This window comes from Ixodes scapularis, unplaced genomic scaffold (assembly GCF_016920785.2).
Source record: "Ixodes scapularis isolate PalLabHiFi unplaced genomic scaffold, ASM1692078v2 PGA_scaffold0__279_contigs__length_252992795, whole genome shotgun sequence".
NCBI classification, from domain to species: domain Eukaryota; kingdom Metazoa; phylum Arthropoda; class Arachnida; order Ixodida; family Ixodidae; genus Ixodes; species Ixodes scapularis.
This window is the reverse complement of record NW_024609835.1, coordinates 23,205,088-23,220,211: the sequence shown is the minus strand read 5'-3', so window position 1 is coordinate 23,220,211 and position 15,124 is coordinate 23,205,088. Positions and strand designations below refer to the sequence as shown.

General features: G+C 46.2%; 1 protein-coding gene across 2 annotated transcripts in view; it reads left to right on the top strand.

Annotated features, from left to right (window-relative positions):
• The window catches only part of LOC8051053 (monocarboxylate transporter 10), a 114,666-nt gene extending 102,416 nt beyond the window's left edge, over nt 1–12,250 (top strand). For both annotated transcript variants that reach the window (XM_029976735.4, XM_029976733.4), the window contains exons 4-6: nt 233–1,783; nt 2,686–2,811; nt 9,727–12,250. In XM_029976735.4, coding sequence (XP_029832595.3) covers nt 233–1,783; nt 2,686–2,811; nt 9,727–9,959 — 1,910 coding nt within the window. In that variant the 3' untranslated portion in view covers nt 9,960–12,250. The remainder of the gene's footprint in view (nt 1–232; nt 1,784–2,685; nt 2,812–9,726) is intronic.
• Nucleotides 12,251–15,124: the final 2,874 nt, after the last annotated feature.

Here is a 15,124-nt window from a genome sequence, read left to right as displayed (position 1 = left end):
CTTCGCATTCTATTCCTAGTTCAAGCTGCAGCTCTCTCAAAAACTGGCAGCTAGGCCAAAAAGGCATCAAGGAGTGTTTTAGCTCATATTGTCCGTGCAGGACAATACAGTTCGCGGAGACAGGACGCTCAGTTGGATACGGCGGGGTGGCTTTACGAGAGTGTTCTTTTTGTCCAAACGTTTCTTCCGAAGGGCTGTTGTGCAAGATCGTGCGTGTCTCTTCTTTATCGAGGCATTGGATTCGGGCTCGTCTACTTGCCTGCCATCGTCAGCGTGAACCAGTACTTCTCCAAGAAGCGCGCCCTGGCGACGGGAATCGCCGTCTGTGGATCCGGCATGGGCGCCTTCGTGTTCGCCCCCTTCTGCCAGTACCTTCTGAGCATCTTCAGCTGGAAAGGGGCACTCATGATACTCGCTGGACTGTCCCTCAACTGCGCAGTCTTCGGGTCCCTGATGCGGCCCCTCCTGGCGTCGGATAATCCGCACACCAAACCGCTCCTTCAGAGAATTTGGGAGGAGAAAGAACGCCAACGGCAAGACTCGCTCTGCAACAGCCAGTTCTTCCTCGTGCAGCACGCGGACGGAACGATCGAAAAGAGACAGAAGCTGCACCTGAACACGGAGCCTGGTGTCCACTCGACGTTGTACCTAGATCAATGGGGGAAGTCACCCATGGATACCCCCGTCATCACCCTTTCGCCCATCGAAGAGTCCCGACCGTCTCGCATGGGCTCCAAGGAAGACCAGAACGAAGAATCCGGGGACTCTGGAAAAGAGAACAAGCCTGCTGATGAACCAGAAAAGCAGGAGCCCGATCAGCCACAGGAGGAAGAGAAGCCCATCACGGAGACAACGGTGATGATTCCGAACTCGGAAGGAGAAAACCCAGCGCCAAACTCGACGCCGCAGCCGCCTCCCAACGGCCATGTCCTGAACGGAGGACCCCCAATGTCTGCAATTCAGGAGTTTGCCAAAAGGAAAGGAATTATCTCGTCCAAGAGCGCAACCAAGCTCTGTCTCTCCAATATCACCGTCGGCGCGGAGATGCGTCGCAACTGTTCGTCACCCCGAATGTCATCGAGCGGCTACGTCTACTCGTCCGGCAGGCACAGTCGGTACACCACTTCGGGAGAGGTTTGGAAGCGGATCTCCCAGGAGACTGTCGCCGGCGGCCCGCGCCAGATGCAGAAATCAAAGAAGAAGGACATCGCCAGGCCAATGTACCGCAAGGACATCTTCTACAGCGGCAGCGTCATCAACTTGCCAGAGTATCGGCTGTCCCAGGGCGACGTCCGCTCCTACGTAGCCAGCGTACTTACGATTCCGGCGGACAACGTACCAGCAGCCAGTGGTGTGGACCTCCCGGATGGGAAGCCCGGAGTGAGCATTTGTCCACCGTGTCTCCGACTTCCCGGCAGCATGTCCGACACGCTCTCTGAGATGCTGGACATGGAACTGCTCAAGAATCCGGCGTTTGCTCTCATTTGCGTATCCAACATCGTCGGCATGATGGGCTTCTGCATCCCCTTCATGTACATCGCAGACTCAGCCGTGCTCAAGGGGATTGACAAAGACAAGGCCGCCTTCTTGCTCTCGCTCATCGGAATCACCAACATGATGGGCCGTCTGTTGTTCGGATGGCTCTCGGACCTCCCGCAGATCAACTGCCTCCTGCTCAACAACTTGTCGCTCTGCTTCAGCGGGGTCGCAGTGTTCCTGATGCCATTCTGCTACACATACTCAGCGACTGTTGCTGCCTGCATGATCTTTGGAAGCATTGTAGGTAAGTAGTATTTAATGAAAGATTACAAAAATTAAAAAGAAATCATTTTAGGCGATTTGGTTTCTCATCAGTTCAAGATATATGTCGAGCGACAGCTTGGGTTCTTTACATAATACGTATATTTTTCGTGCTTAATTGTCTATGCCTTAAAGGGATACTGTAAGGATTTCGCGAAATAAGGCCGCGGAAGCGTTGAACGGGATACTTTGAACTTCAAAACATCCCTCATGCATTGATATCTCTAAAGGATGGTCGTACTTTTGGAAAAAAAGGGCGCAGTCAAGCGAGGGCTATGACGTCATTGTCCCCCTGGAAAATGTGAGGATGAGGAGAAGCGGCCTTGATTCTCTCCTCTTTGCTTCGGTTCACAAGCTTGACGGGACGTAGGGAGGAGAAGAGGGAATGATAATCGTGACGTGACTTCTCGTCGGCCGTATTCAATAGCGCACTTCTTTTCTAAAAATACTGCGATCCGTTAGAGATATCGCTGTATGAGTGATGTTTTGGGGTTTTGCTGCGCCCCGCCTGTCTGTTCAGCCTTGTTTTGTGAGGTAGAAATTTTGGTTCAGTATCCCTTTATTAACTAAATACGAAAAAAAAAGTCTAATAGCCTAGAAGGGATTTTCTCTACAACTTGCGTGGCTACAATGCTGCACGTGATAACATCGGCAAATTATGTATGATTTCGTGAAGTTATTTTCTCCGTATTTTATTTCTATTATCCAACGTGTCGACGGGCGTGTGACCTGCACCCCTTTTCTAGGGTTGAAGCAGTAATTTATATTGACCTTTTTCTCTCTTAACAGCGCGCTGTGCACTCTGACATTTTATGCATATCTGCTGAAATTTTCGAGATATTCCATGCACCGAGTTCCTGACCATTGCGTCCGTTCTATTTGCAGCCGCATATATATTGCTGACCTCGATTATCCTGGTCGAGCTGTTCGGATTGGACAATCTCACCAACTCCTTTGGCTTGCTCAGCTTGTGCAGAGGAGCAGCTTGCATGATCGGACCACCATTGGCAGGTAAATATTGCGGTTTCTTGGTGCTCGTATTGTCACGCAGTTAGCAGTATAACAGATAAGTAGCTGTGTTGATGAAGCTTTCCTTAATTTAAAACGCGGTCAGACTAACTTAAAAAGAAAACAGAAATATGTACCGTACTCCGAATATACTCTATGCTCAAAAGTCTCAACGGATGTGGATTAGTTAGAGCCACTCTGGATATCATAACCAGGCTTGAAGTATGAAGGGTGTGTTGTAGTATGGAAAAGGCAGTTTTGAGAACTGCTTCGTGAGAAACGTTTTAACTCGCGGATTGTCCGACAATTTTCTTTCTTTTTCTTATTCGCCCATGACTGGGTTTTAAGAACATGTGTGTTCGTTTTGTTTTACACAGCCTTGAATTTTATTTTTGGATATTCTGGATTGTTTAATGACATAGTTAACAGTGAAAACAATATTGATCTGACTATCGAAGTTGAACGTTTGGGAATATTGTGCCTTCTACACTGGGGTAGTAGATCATGCAATCGGATGCCAGGACTTACTAAATCTATTTTATAGCAAAGGGAATTGTCGTTGTTTTTAACAGCGCGGATGCATCCGCTGACAGCGGATGCATCCGCGCTGTCAGCGGGCCTTCTGGCGGGAAAATGGAAGGCAGAAAGAGAAATGAAAAGGAAGCTAACGAGGAATAAAACACGAAGCTTCCGGGGGCCGACAAGGCTTTTTAGGAGGTCACGCTCAGGTTCTTTTAAATATTCACCTCATTTTGCCTTCTCATAAAAAAAAAAAAAAAAAAAAAAAGTTACGTTCGGGTTTGTTGAGAGGTATCCCAGTCCTAGGTGTTCTCGTCCCTCCGTGAATTGCATTGCATTAACACTACGGAGAATCGCTAAACATTATTTTCACTCGGTGATCGTACTAGCCAATTATTCGTATTATGGACAATAATGGCCTGTAAAGTTGCGTCAGGCACAACTGTCCTAAACTTATGTCGCAGTGGCTGTGTACGAAATACAGAGCCACTGTCTTAAATAAATTTTACGCACTGTAAACAAATTGCGTAAATTAGTTTCGTATGCTAGAGCACTCAAATATACCACCTTAGTACTGCTGCTCCCATTTTTACCTCAAGAACCGCAGTAAAATAAAACTTGGGGAACGCTTAAGCTTCACCTTTAAGAGTGGAACGCAATAGCGTTATAGGGCTTCGTTCGGAAAGCCTTCTTATTAAAGGGGAACGCCGCCGATCGTTTAAGCGAACTAATCGAAAGGCATAATTGAATGGCTCTTACAGCGAGAAAACAGGGGCGTTTGTGCTATATGAAGTTGATGATAATCTCTATTTACACAAGGTATGACCTTGGCCTACTTCCTGAGCTATGATGAGATACAAACAACTAGCAAATCCGTTCTTCTATCAGAAGCCAGCAGTTACGCTGGCAAAGAAAGATCGAAGAGTCACGCAATACATATTTTGACAATTCACCCAAGCACCACGTAGAATGTTCGGAGTGTAGGTACAGGTACCCCACACGCTTGTCTTAAGTAATGTGCCATTTGTTTTAGTTTTTCTTGTCAAATGTTACTGTAGTAGACGCCAGCACGTGTAGTATGCAGCATGTAGCATGCATATGCCCTTTGGTGCTTAAATAAGTTAGCAAAATATCTGAAGACCATTCCAGACAAGCGCTTCTGGTCGGTGACATTTTCAGCGTTCGTGCGTGTGGCATGTACTTTGCTCGCCTTCCAAAACGTTGAACATGCGCGTGTTGAGCTGTGACCTAACGGATGTAGGTTGTGATTTTTTAAACATTGAAATGTATAGAAGCGAATGAACTACATTCCTGTAGGCCAGATGGAAGGTTACTGTTAATAAAGATTGTGCTAAAATAAAATTAAAAGAACCCCGCAACCACCAAACCAAATATCAAGCTGCAACGAAAGGCGTATGAAATACACAAATACACTATTCATCTTAGACTAAAGAGTATTTGTCCCCATAAAACACTAGTGCGTAGAAAACAGAAATGCACCATAAAATGTTTAATTCAAAATAAGTTAACCATAGTTACTCCTCAAACTATTTGTCCAGATGGTTTTCATTTTTTTTTATGTCAAAGCAGAATGCATTGTTCTGAAACATTCGTCTCGTGTAATTCTATATGAGGGGTGGGGGTAATTCTATATAAGACTTTTTTTAATTAAAATTTGCTTGTGCACAGCCTTCATCAGGGGTAAATTTACATGCCTCCCCTCATAGACAATATTATTTTCATAGATTTAAAATCTTCTTAGCCCTATATAACATTTCTCCGCAATAGAATAAAATAAAGACTTTTTTACTACCTCTTCTGTGAGAAATAATTGCATGCCAACCCTTTGACAAACCAGGCAACGGCTCTGTCGTATATTAATGAAGCTCAACACCTGCTCCACAAAACTCTGTAATACCAGCCACGAATAGCAGTGTGTCGAAAGTCATGTCTAAGCTCAAACATGAACTTTGTTTAGCCGTTTGACTTCACGTCTCCAACAGATCGGCCGCATGAGTGGAACTCCGAGAGTACCCCGAGCTAGATACGATTTCCAAAACAAATATAATGTTTCTGAAACAAAACGAAAACAAAAAAATCACTGAAGCTGTTATTAGGAACAATGTGACTAGTGTCGCCTATAATACTAGAATGTGCACTATTTTTTTTCGATATTATTAGGGCTCCTAATTAAGACGGATGTCGTAGTAGTCACAGCCGCCTTGAGTCTGCGCTTGCCGGTGTTGAAGCTGTTCCAGCTATCTAGTGACTTTAGTTACAGCTGCAGAAGTATGCTCAACTCGCAGCACCCGGCTCTAAAGTATTCCGAGCAAAAGTGAGAATGTTTCATGTGAAATTAGTTCTCTCGGCACACAGCTCGCGCAGAAGCATTTTGACGTCGCTGGCCTCTATTGCTGACAGGGAGTGCATTTTCTTTTCTCCCACGGAAACAAGGGTAAAAATTAGGCCTTCCCCTTCACTGTTTCTACAACCTATTGCGGAGCAGAGATTGCTACCAGAGATGGCAAAGTTACTTTAAATGTAATTAAATTAAATTAAATTTAAAAGTAATTAAATTACATTACTATTTATTTTTTAAACTGCGAAAACGTAATTTAATTACATTACAAATTACCGCATACCAAAAGTAATGACATTACAATTACTTTCCAAAAGTAAATACTTTGATATTACTTTTCAATACCTTGAGTCAGTAATTCGTATTCATTTTATTTACAGTGTATGAACCAAAACTCAGATCTTCCTGTTTGCACCGCAACAGCCTTATATGGCTCAAAGTGAACCATACTGAACGGTCGTTCTGCGGGCGCACACGACTTAAGTGTTAAACATCATGAATAGCTTCTTCTCTAGTTGGGACTCAAAGAAAGTCGACTCACCGGTTTCGCTGTTCACTGAACGGTGAAGATCCTTAGTTAAAGGGTGATATGTTTCGGTCTTCCTGATTTAGAAGTTGTAGTCCCTGTCAGTATGTTAAGTTGGCCATAAGAGCTAGTGCTTACAAGGAGTCGTCAGGTGAAACGTTTTCCTTCCGCCTCAGACGCAATATATCTTATTCTCCTAAGAGCACTAGTTGACCTATTCCCGATCATTTCTTTTAAGGAATATTGTTCCTAAACACCCGAAGAACCCAAGTTGCGCGTTGTCGTACAAGGGGGCTGCATATGCAAAAAGAAGTGTCGCCAGTTGAGGAAAGGGGTGGCTCGAGCTTCCTAAAGTGTGTGCTTTCCCAACAAACGGGTGGCGATATCTGCTCGAAATTTTATTACCGAATAAACTTCCCAAGGAAAGGCAGCGATGCATACCGCGAGCGGCACCAGCTTTGCTGGATTCCCGTCTTTTTCGACTACAAAAAGCACCTTCACTTAGAAAGGCCAAGGATACGCACGAAACGTTCTGGGGCCTTGACGAAGCATTTGGGATTAACTATTACTTCCGGTCGTTCGTTGTTCCCAATGGTCGAAGCTTACCGCGTGACCTTGCTTGACGAAAAAGCAAGAAGGCTGGGGATCTGTTTGCCTTGTCCTCTCCGGTTTTAAAATGCTCTCCGCTTTTAAAATCTGCTGACCTCAATGGTGATGTGCCCTTCGCCTTGTATCCTATGAGCTGTTCACCCCTACGCTGACAGTGCGGTGGAAGCTATGTACTCGTTGGAACATTCACAAGTCTCTCCTTCGCCACGTAACCACGCTTTCGTTCATACCCACGCGCAGAGGAAGGGATGGGTCAGGTGACCAAGGGAAAGGGGTTGGTTGGTTCTGGTGAGCTCGTACTCCCATCGCACTGTCAGCTTACGGGTGAACGAAGCGTACTATCGTCGTGATTACGTGACGCCGTGAATCTGTTTTGCCTGGAGTTCGTGAGCCGTGGCCATCCAACGATGTCTTTACACGTAAACTTTGCTCCTCCTTTCCAGCCTGCCTTTGTGCGTCTGTCGATTTCTTCGTACGACGCTTTGCGCTCTGATGGCCGTCGGTTATTTGCTCCGATGTCTCTTTCACTAAATTTCAATATGCAAAATAATTCTCTTTTCACAGCGGAGCTGTTAAGGGCTAGTTTCCCGAGTACCGTGTCCGTCAGCAAACAAATGATGACATGAAACTCTGGACAGCCACCGCCATCTATGAGCGACGGCGGCAACCAGACAACCGGCTTACCGGTTGTCTGGTTGCCGCCGTCGTTCATAGATGGCGTAACCTCTCCAGCCTTTCCACTCTGGCTTGCCGACTTGCGGCCGGCCATTACTTCATTCCCACCATAGTACAGCTTGGCTGGTCTTCCTTCTTCAACAGACTGGAAAGGCTGGAAGATTTTATTTTAAAAGCTCGCAAACGAACTTTCTATTTTGGGGCAAAAGTTATTTCAATAGTAATGAGTAATTTTCTCGAAATTGCTGTCTAAAGGTAATTCATTACATTACTAATTACCAGCGTAAAGAAGTAATTCCTTACATTACATATTACCACAAGAAGTAATATAATTACTGTAATTTCATTATAGTAATATCATTACTGTCATCACTGATTGCTACCCACTGCAAAGGATTTTTCAACCTTGAACCTGTGAAAAAAATAATCTCGATCGCTGAAGCCCGGAAAGCCGCTTCGCGGCTGCCCGGGTCGCTCATCCGCCTGCCCGCCGTTGACGCACACGGGTAGGGAAAAGTAGGGATTTTGTATTGCTGCCAGTAGAGAGTTGCCTCCTGGAAACCTCGCGACCGGCGTAACTTAAAAATTCAATAACTTGACGGAATTTTTGTTTTGTTTTATCAAATATTTGGGCTATCAGTTAAGAAAGGCTTATTGATGCGGTCTGCCAATTTCCAGCTAAATCGAAGATTAAAAAAAAATAAAAATCGGCGGAGTTTCATTTTAATTTTGCGCTCGTTCCCAACCCGTGCAAGCGTGTACGCGTGGCCTAGTCGGTAGCGACACGTGTCGCGTGACGTCACAGGATGTCACGTGTTTTGGTTGGAATTTTCCCGCTAAATTTGGTGGGAAAATGTTCCGCTAAATTTGGCGGGAAATATTTCCGCTAAGTTTGTCGGAAAAGTTTTCCGCTAGCTTTTGCGGGAACATTTTCCGGTAAATTTAGTGGAAACGTTTTTGCTAAGTTTAGCAAATCGATAGGGTGATGACGTCATAGCCACGTGTTATGTCACACATGTCTGCGCGCGTTGCATTAGGGGATTTTTCGATCCCACAGACGCCGACGTCGGATTCTTTACGACACGAGCTCTTAAACGCTATCGCGTTAAAAGAGTTGTTAATTTCCCTCTTTATATGCTCTAGATTAAGACGTTTGTACGTGAATTTAAGATCAGCTCTTCGTTACTTTGTTGAAACATTATACGCCTCAGACAAATGAAAGCGTATACGTTTCATTTGTTTCACGAGCTTACTGGCACTGGTGGGTCGCAAGTATGCTCGCACGCAACTCTTCATTGACCAAGAGACCCGTTTGTCTTGGTGTAATTCCAAGAATCAAAGCGAGCGTTTTCTGTTAATATGTCCTTAGCGAAATTTGATGACGCAATTCGGAGGTCGCAATGCCTCCCCCCCCCCCCCCCCCCTTTAGTGACTATATTTTAATGCCGATCACTGCTTGAACCCGAGCATAGCGTGAGCACTCGATTTGGGCTCGCGATAATTGATAGCTCGAGAAGCATTCGGGTAGTGACTCGTGTCCAATCGCTGCAAGGATGACTATGGCCGAACCCTAACTATGTCTGGAACCCAGCGAGTGTCATGTGCTTTGCCAACCCCAGCGCGTGGCTATGATCAATATTTGCGGAATATAATCGGCTCCGGATCGTGTGGCCGCTTGGTTTGGCTGGGAATTGAGAGGAAAACACTGCTTTTTTCTTATTTTGCGATTATTATTGCACAAGGAGATTATCTAATACGCCTTTCATGCGTTGTAAACGTCAAGAATTCATTCCACGTGGTACTTACGCAAAGTACAAAACTTTTTACAGCGCCTCTTTAATTGGCTCACCCGCCATTATACCCCCTCTGCGTTTTTAATTCGACGGGTCTCCTTAATGTCCTTCAGTCAACTATAGACAAGTACGTGAAGGAATGAAAGATTGAGGGAATGAATAAATAAATTAAAGTTTCTGAATGAGAGTCACGTCTGAATAGCGTATGCGGGGAAATTACCTCCAAGTCTGACAGTTCCGTAGTTCGGATACCTCCTGTAGTAGAACTGACAGAGCACACATGTACGGCATGATGTCCAATAGTTATTATTTTTTTCTTATAAGGACATCTTTCTAAAACGTTGCACAGATAAAGCGTGCCCCTTCTTAGCCTAAGCTAGAGGGACTTCTCTGCTCTTCCTTGGTTCTAAGACGAACTCTCGATTGTTTGCTCGCAGGAAGCTTGTTCGACTTCACGGGGTCCTACGACGTGCCCTTCTTCCTATCCGGTGCCATGATGGTGGTCTCTGGGATCATGTCCTTCTTCATACCGTACGTCCGCAACACCGCTCAGAAGCTGGAAGTCGTCCAGGACTTTGCCTCGCCGCTCGAAGAGATCCCCGAAGAGAGCGACGTCGAAGAGGAAGACGAAGAGACCGAGAACGTCGACAACGTGGAAACGGTCGTGTAAGGGCGGCGCCCGAGCCGCCTTGCCAACACTTCACAAGGGGCAGCCACCCGCGGCCCCAACCACGTGCTCGGACAAGGTTCGTGAGTGCATCGAGCACACGTGCACACTTGCGGGCCGAGAGGGCCTTAGGACTGACTACCTTACCCCAGCTCGTTCCCGCGCAATAGTTACGATATCGTAGTCACGATACCGTCTCGCCCCTCCGTCTCAACCGACTCCCTCGCTCCTTCCTGGTCTCTGTGTCGTCGTACCCCCAAAAGAGAAGATCGTGTTTCTCATGAGCTCAGCGTCGGTGCGGTCACGGTACCTCGGTGTGTGTGTGTGTGTGTTCAAGGGATGACAGAGAGACCTGGAGCAAGCAAGCATGGTGCGACGTTCAGATGCGTTTATTTTTGCAGGGAAGTGCGCGTCTTGTTGTCACGAGAGAGAAAACAAAAGAAAGAACGAGAGAGATAGGGAGGCAGGGAGAGAGAGAAAGAAATAAGGCCTCTGGCCCCACTATTTTGCTGAGACAGTCGTGTTTTTCACAAGTCTGTGGTGGAAGAGAAACCAGACAGTGTGTGTCTGTGTGCGTGTGTCTGTTTGCGCGTGTCTGCGAATATCTCGAGGGTAACAGTGGTCCACGAGCGTCTATGGCATCAAAATGAGCGATCCGTTCGTTGTGGCGTGTCTGCCCTGGAAAGCGGCACGCCAGCGGCTCGCGCTTAGCGCGTTTCAGGGACTGCGGAAGAAAGCGGTACTTACGTGAAGTGCTGGACTTGTTATGTCACCAGTCGCCTGGAAATGGACGCGGTACCGTCGAAACGTAGATTTATGCATTCCAATGTGCACAACGGAACATGAGAAGAACAGCTAAAAAGAAAATAATGTAAGCAACAAAAACATTCGCAAGCACCTACCTACACAACAAGTAGTCACTTCATGTCTGTGATATCCACCTCGGCCTGACGGTTCTCTTGTATGTAGAGTTGAAAATGCCGCCGAAGGTGATGTTGTACGCGAACTTTCTGAACTCGATTATTCTTTCTGTCTCTTCCCGTGAAAACGTTTTTTTTTCCCCTTCACCTTTGTTTTCTTTCCACGAGCTCGGACTCTTCGGAATGTGGGTGTAGTTCTGACATTGGGTTCATTGTTCGTACAGCTCGGAGCGTTCCCACAAGGTGCGGACGGACTAGAGCGTGTGTCTCAGACTCGACGACATTCCAAGCAACGTGTTGCCACCCTCCCCTTTCAGATTTCAATGCGCTCGAGGTGTTTCTCTGCCCTGAAAGGGTCTCTCACGGCAGCACTGTACCTGCTTTAGTATGGACAGAACCAACTTTAAGGCCATTTCTCGCCATGACGCTACCAGACGTGGTGTGCTCTTTACTCCTTAAAGGTAAAAAAAAAAAATATCTACTGAAGGATTATTTTGTCCCTTCCTGGGGCTCCTCCGTTCATGGGCTTTCAGAATCATTCAAAGCTTCGGTCTTGAGACGCGCGTGGCCTCAACGCAATACCACCCAGAAGACAAGGCCGACCCATGACGTCATCCTTAGTGGATCCCCGGCGCGCCCCAAGCAGAAAACACGCTGAAGCTTAACGGGGGTTGCAGCAGACGCATTCGTCTTGGCATGGCCACGTGCTAGCGCCGCGCTCGTTGTGAACCGCTGCGAGACGTGCTGACGGCGATGCTTGCGCAGGCTAGGTGGCACTACGTGAATCCACAAGGGATGACGTTTGGGGGCAAAGGCTCGGGCCTTGTCTTCCAGGTAGCATTGCCCCGCTGCCAGATGGGCCGGACCCGGAGGTCCCGAAGGTTCGTCAAATATCCATCCCATCCTTCGCTCTCTTCTCGGCGCAATTTCAGGCGAGGCAGACTTTTCCGCCGGGGAATCCCCCCGCGAATTCGCACGTGCGCAGTTCGGGGCACGGTGAAAGCCACCGGGGAAGAGATGCTCCTAGTCCTCATGAGTCTGCCGCCTTCGCGGCCCCCGGTACATACGACATTTGGATGGTTTCATCCTCTACACATCCAGCGGTGGACTCTCTCCTAAGAATGCGCCATTTTTCGAAAGGGAACAGTCGGTGATCGCTTCCATAGATGCAAGAGAGAGAGAGAGAGAAAGAGAGAGAGAAAAAAAAATAGTCTCGCATCTCGACCCCAGTGCAATCAATGCTGCTTGCGCTAGAGCACGCAGACGGCCTTGGTAGGTGTTTTTGGGCATGCGCATTCGCCGATAGAGCCTTCGAAAGAGCTGGGATTTTACGCCATTATGAAACAAATAAAGCTGTTATTTGTTTACGCCCGACATACCGAAACCTGTCTGTGACTGACATTGTTTTTTTTTGTGTGTGTGTGTTACATTGTTTGCTGCTAGCGTGGCGAACGTTTTTGTTATACGTAGTTTTACTACAGTGGCTTAAAGGGACAGTGCTCCGGCCAGCTCAGGCCGATTCGCAGCTGTCAACTACACTGTGGTCTGCTAGTTTCACATTTTTATTCACCTTAGAACACAAACCATGTCCTTGGAAGTTCACTGGAAACAAATAATTGTTTTTTAGGTATTTATATTAGTCATGAAGCGTGTTAGGGTGCCCCTCTCTGCCGACCGATGGAGGCACCCTAACGGAGCTGCGGATCGAAGCGCCACCTACACCGTCTCTCAAGGAGTGGCCGTTCCCGATGCATGGTGGAGGCTACGCGGTAACTACACCACCCCCTTTAAGCCACTGTAGTTTGTAGTTTTACCCTGAGTGCGAGCGAAGTCTGAACTACAGGTACTCAAGCAGGTACAAATCGCTTTGTTTTAACAACGCTTGCACTGCAGGAGCGTAGCTTGCAAGTGCAAGTGAAGGGCCTACTCTTGTAGCTTTGGATTCGCACTCACTCGTGTCTAACGAGGTTGCCTCAGTGGTCTTCTTTGTAAGGTGGTACGACCCTTTGTTGTACTCCTACAGCACGCAATCGGAAAAGAATAGCGTGATCCAAAATGACGGCGAGGCACCGGCCAGTACCAGAGGCTTGAGGCAAGAAATGCCCTTTAACGTGAAAAAAAAAAAAAAGGAAACAAAAAAACTCCCGTGCCTTATGTTACCCTAGCCGAAACGCAATACACACCAATTTTACTTCGTCACGGCGCGGTGGTGGTGCATCGGTGCACTTTCGGTCTGGAGCTGTGGGCGGAAGTCACCATGCGGGACGTGCATTCCTGTGTTGTTTTGAAAAAAACCAGACAAAAACCTGCCTTCTCGTCAAAACACCATGACAGGGGCTGTACCAAAAAGGTCGAAAAAGGTTTGAAGGTCAGTTTTCATGAGCTTTCTGCCTGCTCGGTTCGTCCGAGAACGTGGACAGGGGCCGTAACAAAGGAAAACCAGACGCCGTTGGGTCACGTTCGCATGGGCGGGAAGCACTTTGGGTTGAATTCACGAATACTTGTGTTCATCAGATTTATTTGTTTTGTTCCAACATGAACGCGGGAAAATTGTCAAATTTTACGGACTACCTGCGGGCTACGTTGAGTACGTCTTCAAGTTCATACGACCGCCTGATCGTCCCAACTCTCGTCTGCTCTTTCACCGCCGCTGGATCTCCTTGCAGCGGCCGTGGCTCTTTCAAATGTTTCTGCTTGTTGTCTGCTCGTTGAAACAACAGCGGCCCGTGGACGAAACGTTGGCCCGGTTACTTCGATAAGAAGTGCAGGCCTCCAAGGGCTTTTAACTTCGAAGGTTGGTTGGGTAAGTAGGCTCCGTGAAAACAGTAAATACAAGATGTTTATCATTGTTGCCAGTGGACATCACGGACTTGTTATGCCTGATTCACTTGGTTTGATTCTGCTTGCGATTTTTAGTATCGACGTCCACCATCTCAGCTACGGTTCACGCTTTTGTCGCCCGAACGACGTCGCGAATAAAAATTGTGATCGGAATCTCATCATGCGAATCAGGCTTTAGCGTCCATTCTGCGACGCCCACGCAGAGTAATTCGCCTCGTGTCACATTACTCACGCGAAGTTTTACGGTGTGACGAACCTCGGTAATTTCGCCGAGGCCGCTTAAGTAGTATACATTTATTTATTTATTTATTATTTATTTACAAATACCCTCGGGGCCCCGAGGGGCATTACAGAGGAAAGTGGTGGTCTAGTTCGAGGCGAAACTTGCTGTTATCTGTGATAGTGACGATGCTATCGGGAAGGCCATTCAAGTCCACAACAGTTTTGGGTAGAAGTGAATGCTGGTGGGCTGTAGATGTGGTCTTGGGTCGGGCAATCTTGCATGTGTGGCCCAGTCTCGAAGAAACATAGCTGGGTGAGCTAAGGGGAGACTGATGATTTAAAGAGGGAAAGTGATACACTCTATGCAGGAGAAAAAAAAAACTGAATTTTGCGGCGCAGAGAAAGGCCAGGGAGGGTAATTGAGATTTTAGTTCAGTTACACTGGAAAAACGAGTGTAATCGGAAAGAATGAAACGAATTGCGCGGTTTTGGACCGCTTCTATCGCACTGGTGAGAAATAAAAGGTAGGGATGCCAGATCCCTTAACGAAAACTAAGACGTTTTAAATATACCACGTTCTAATTTGAGTGTATTTGAAGTACAGTTCATAATTTGTAAAAACACACAAAATACACCAAATATACGCTTCTTTCTTTTTTTTTTTTAACTTTGTACTAAAATATATTTCTGAAAATCTTTAAATTATTTTATTTCAACTACATTTGAAGCTCCCTTCATGCGTTCTGAAATATGTAAATACTAAATTAGTAGGCACAAAATATCTTTCACATAGATTTTTTTTTTAAATATGTATTTAATTCATGCAAAATATACTCCAAAACTGATAAAAATGCGTCGATCAAAAATATCTGCAAAATATTCTTAAAATACATGGAAATCATAAATACTGTTTTGTTATGCTCTAAGTATATTTTGACTGCAATACTTTGGTAGTTTGACTTAAACTACCAAAGTATTGAAAAGCTTGCCTATTAAAAGTTCACTTCAAGCAGATGTGGAGTAAACTGGAGTGCCTAAATACAACATTTCATTAGTTTGTCAATTGCGTTGTGCAGCATCGCACTGATAAATCAGCCCAGTTTATGTTATTGTTTCCTTTTTTTTCTATCAAGAACACACCTGATGAGTTTCTTGCACACCAGTCACAAACGGGCTTCGGGAACT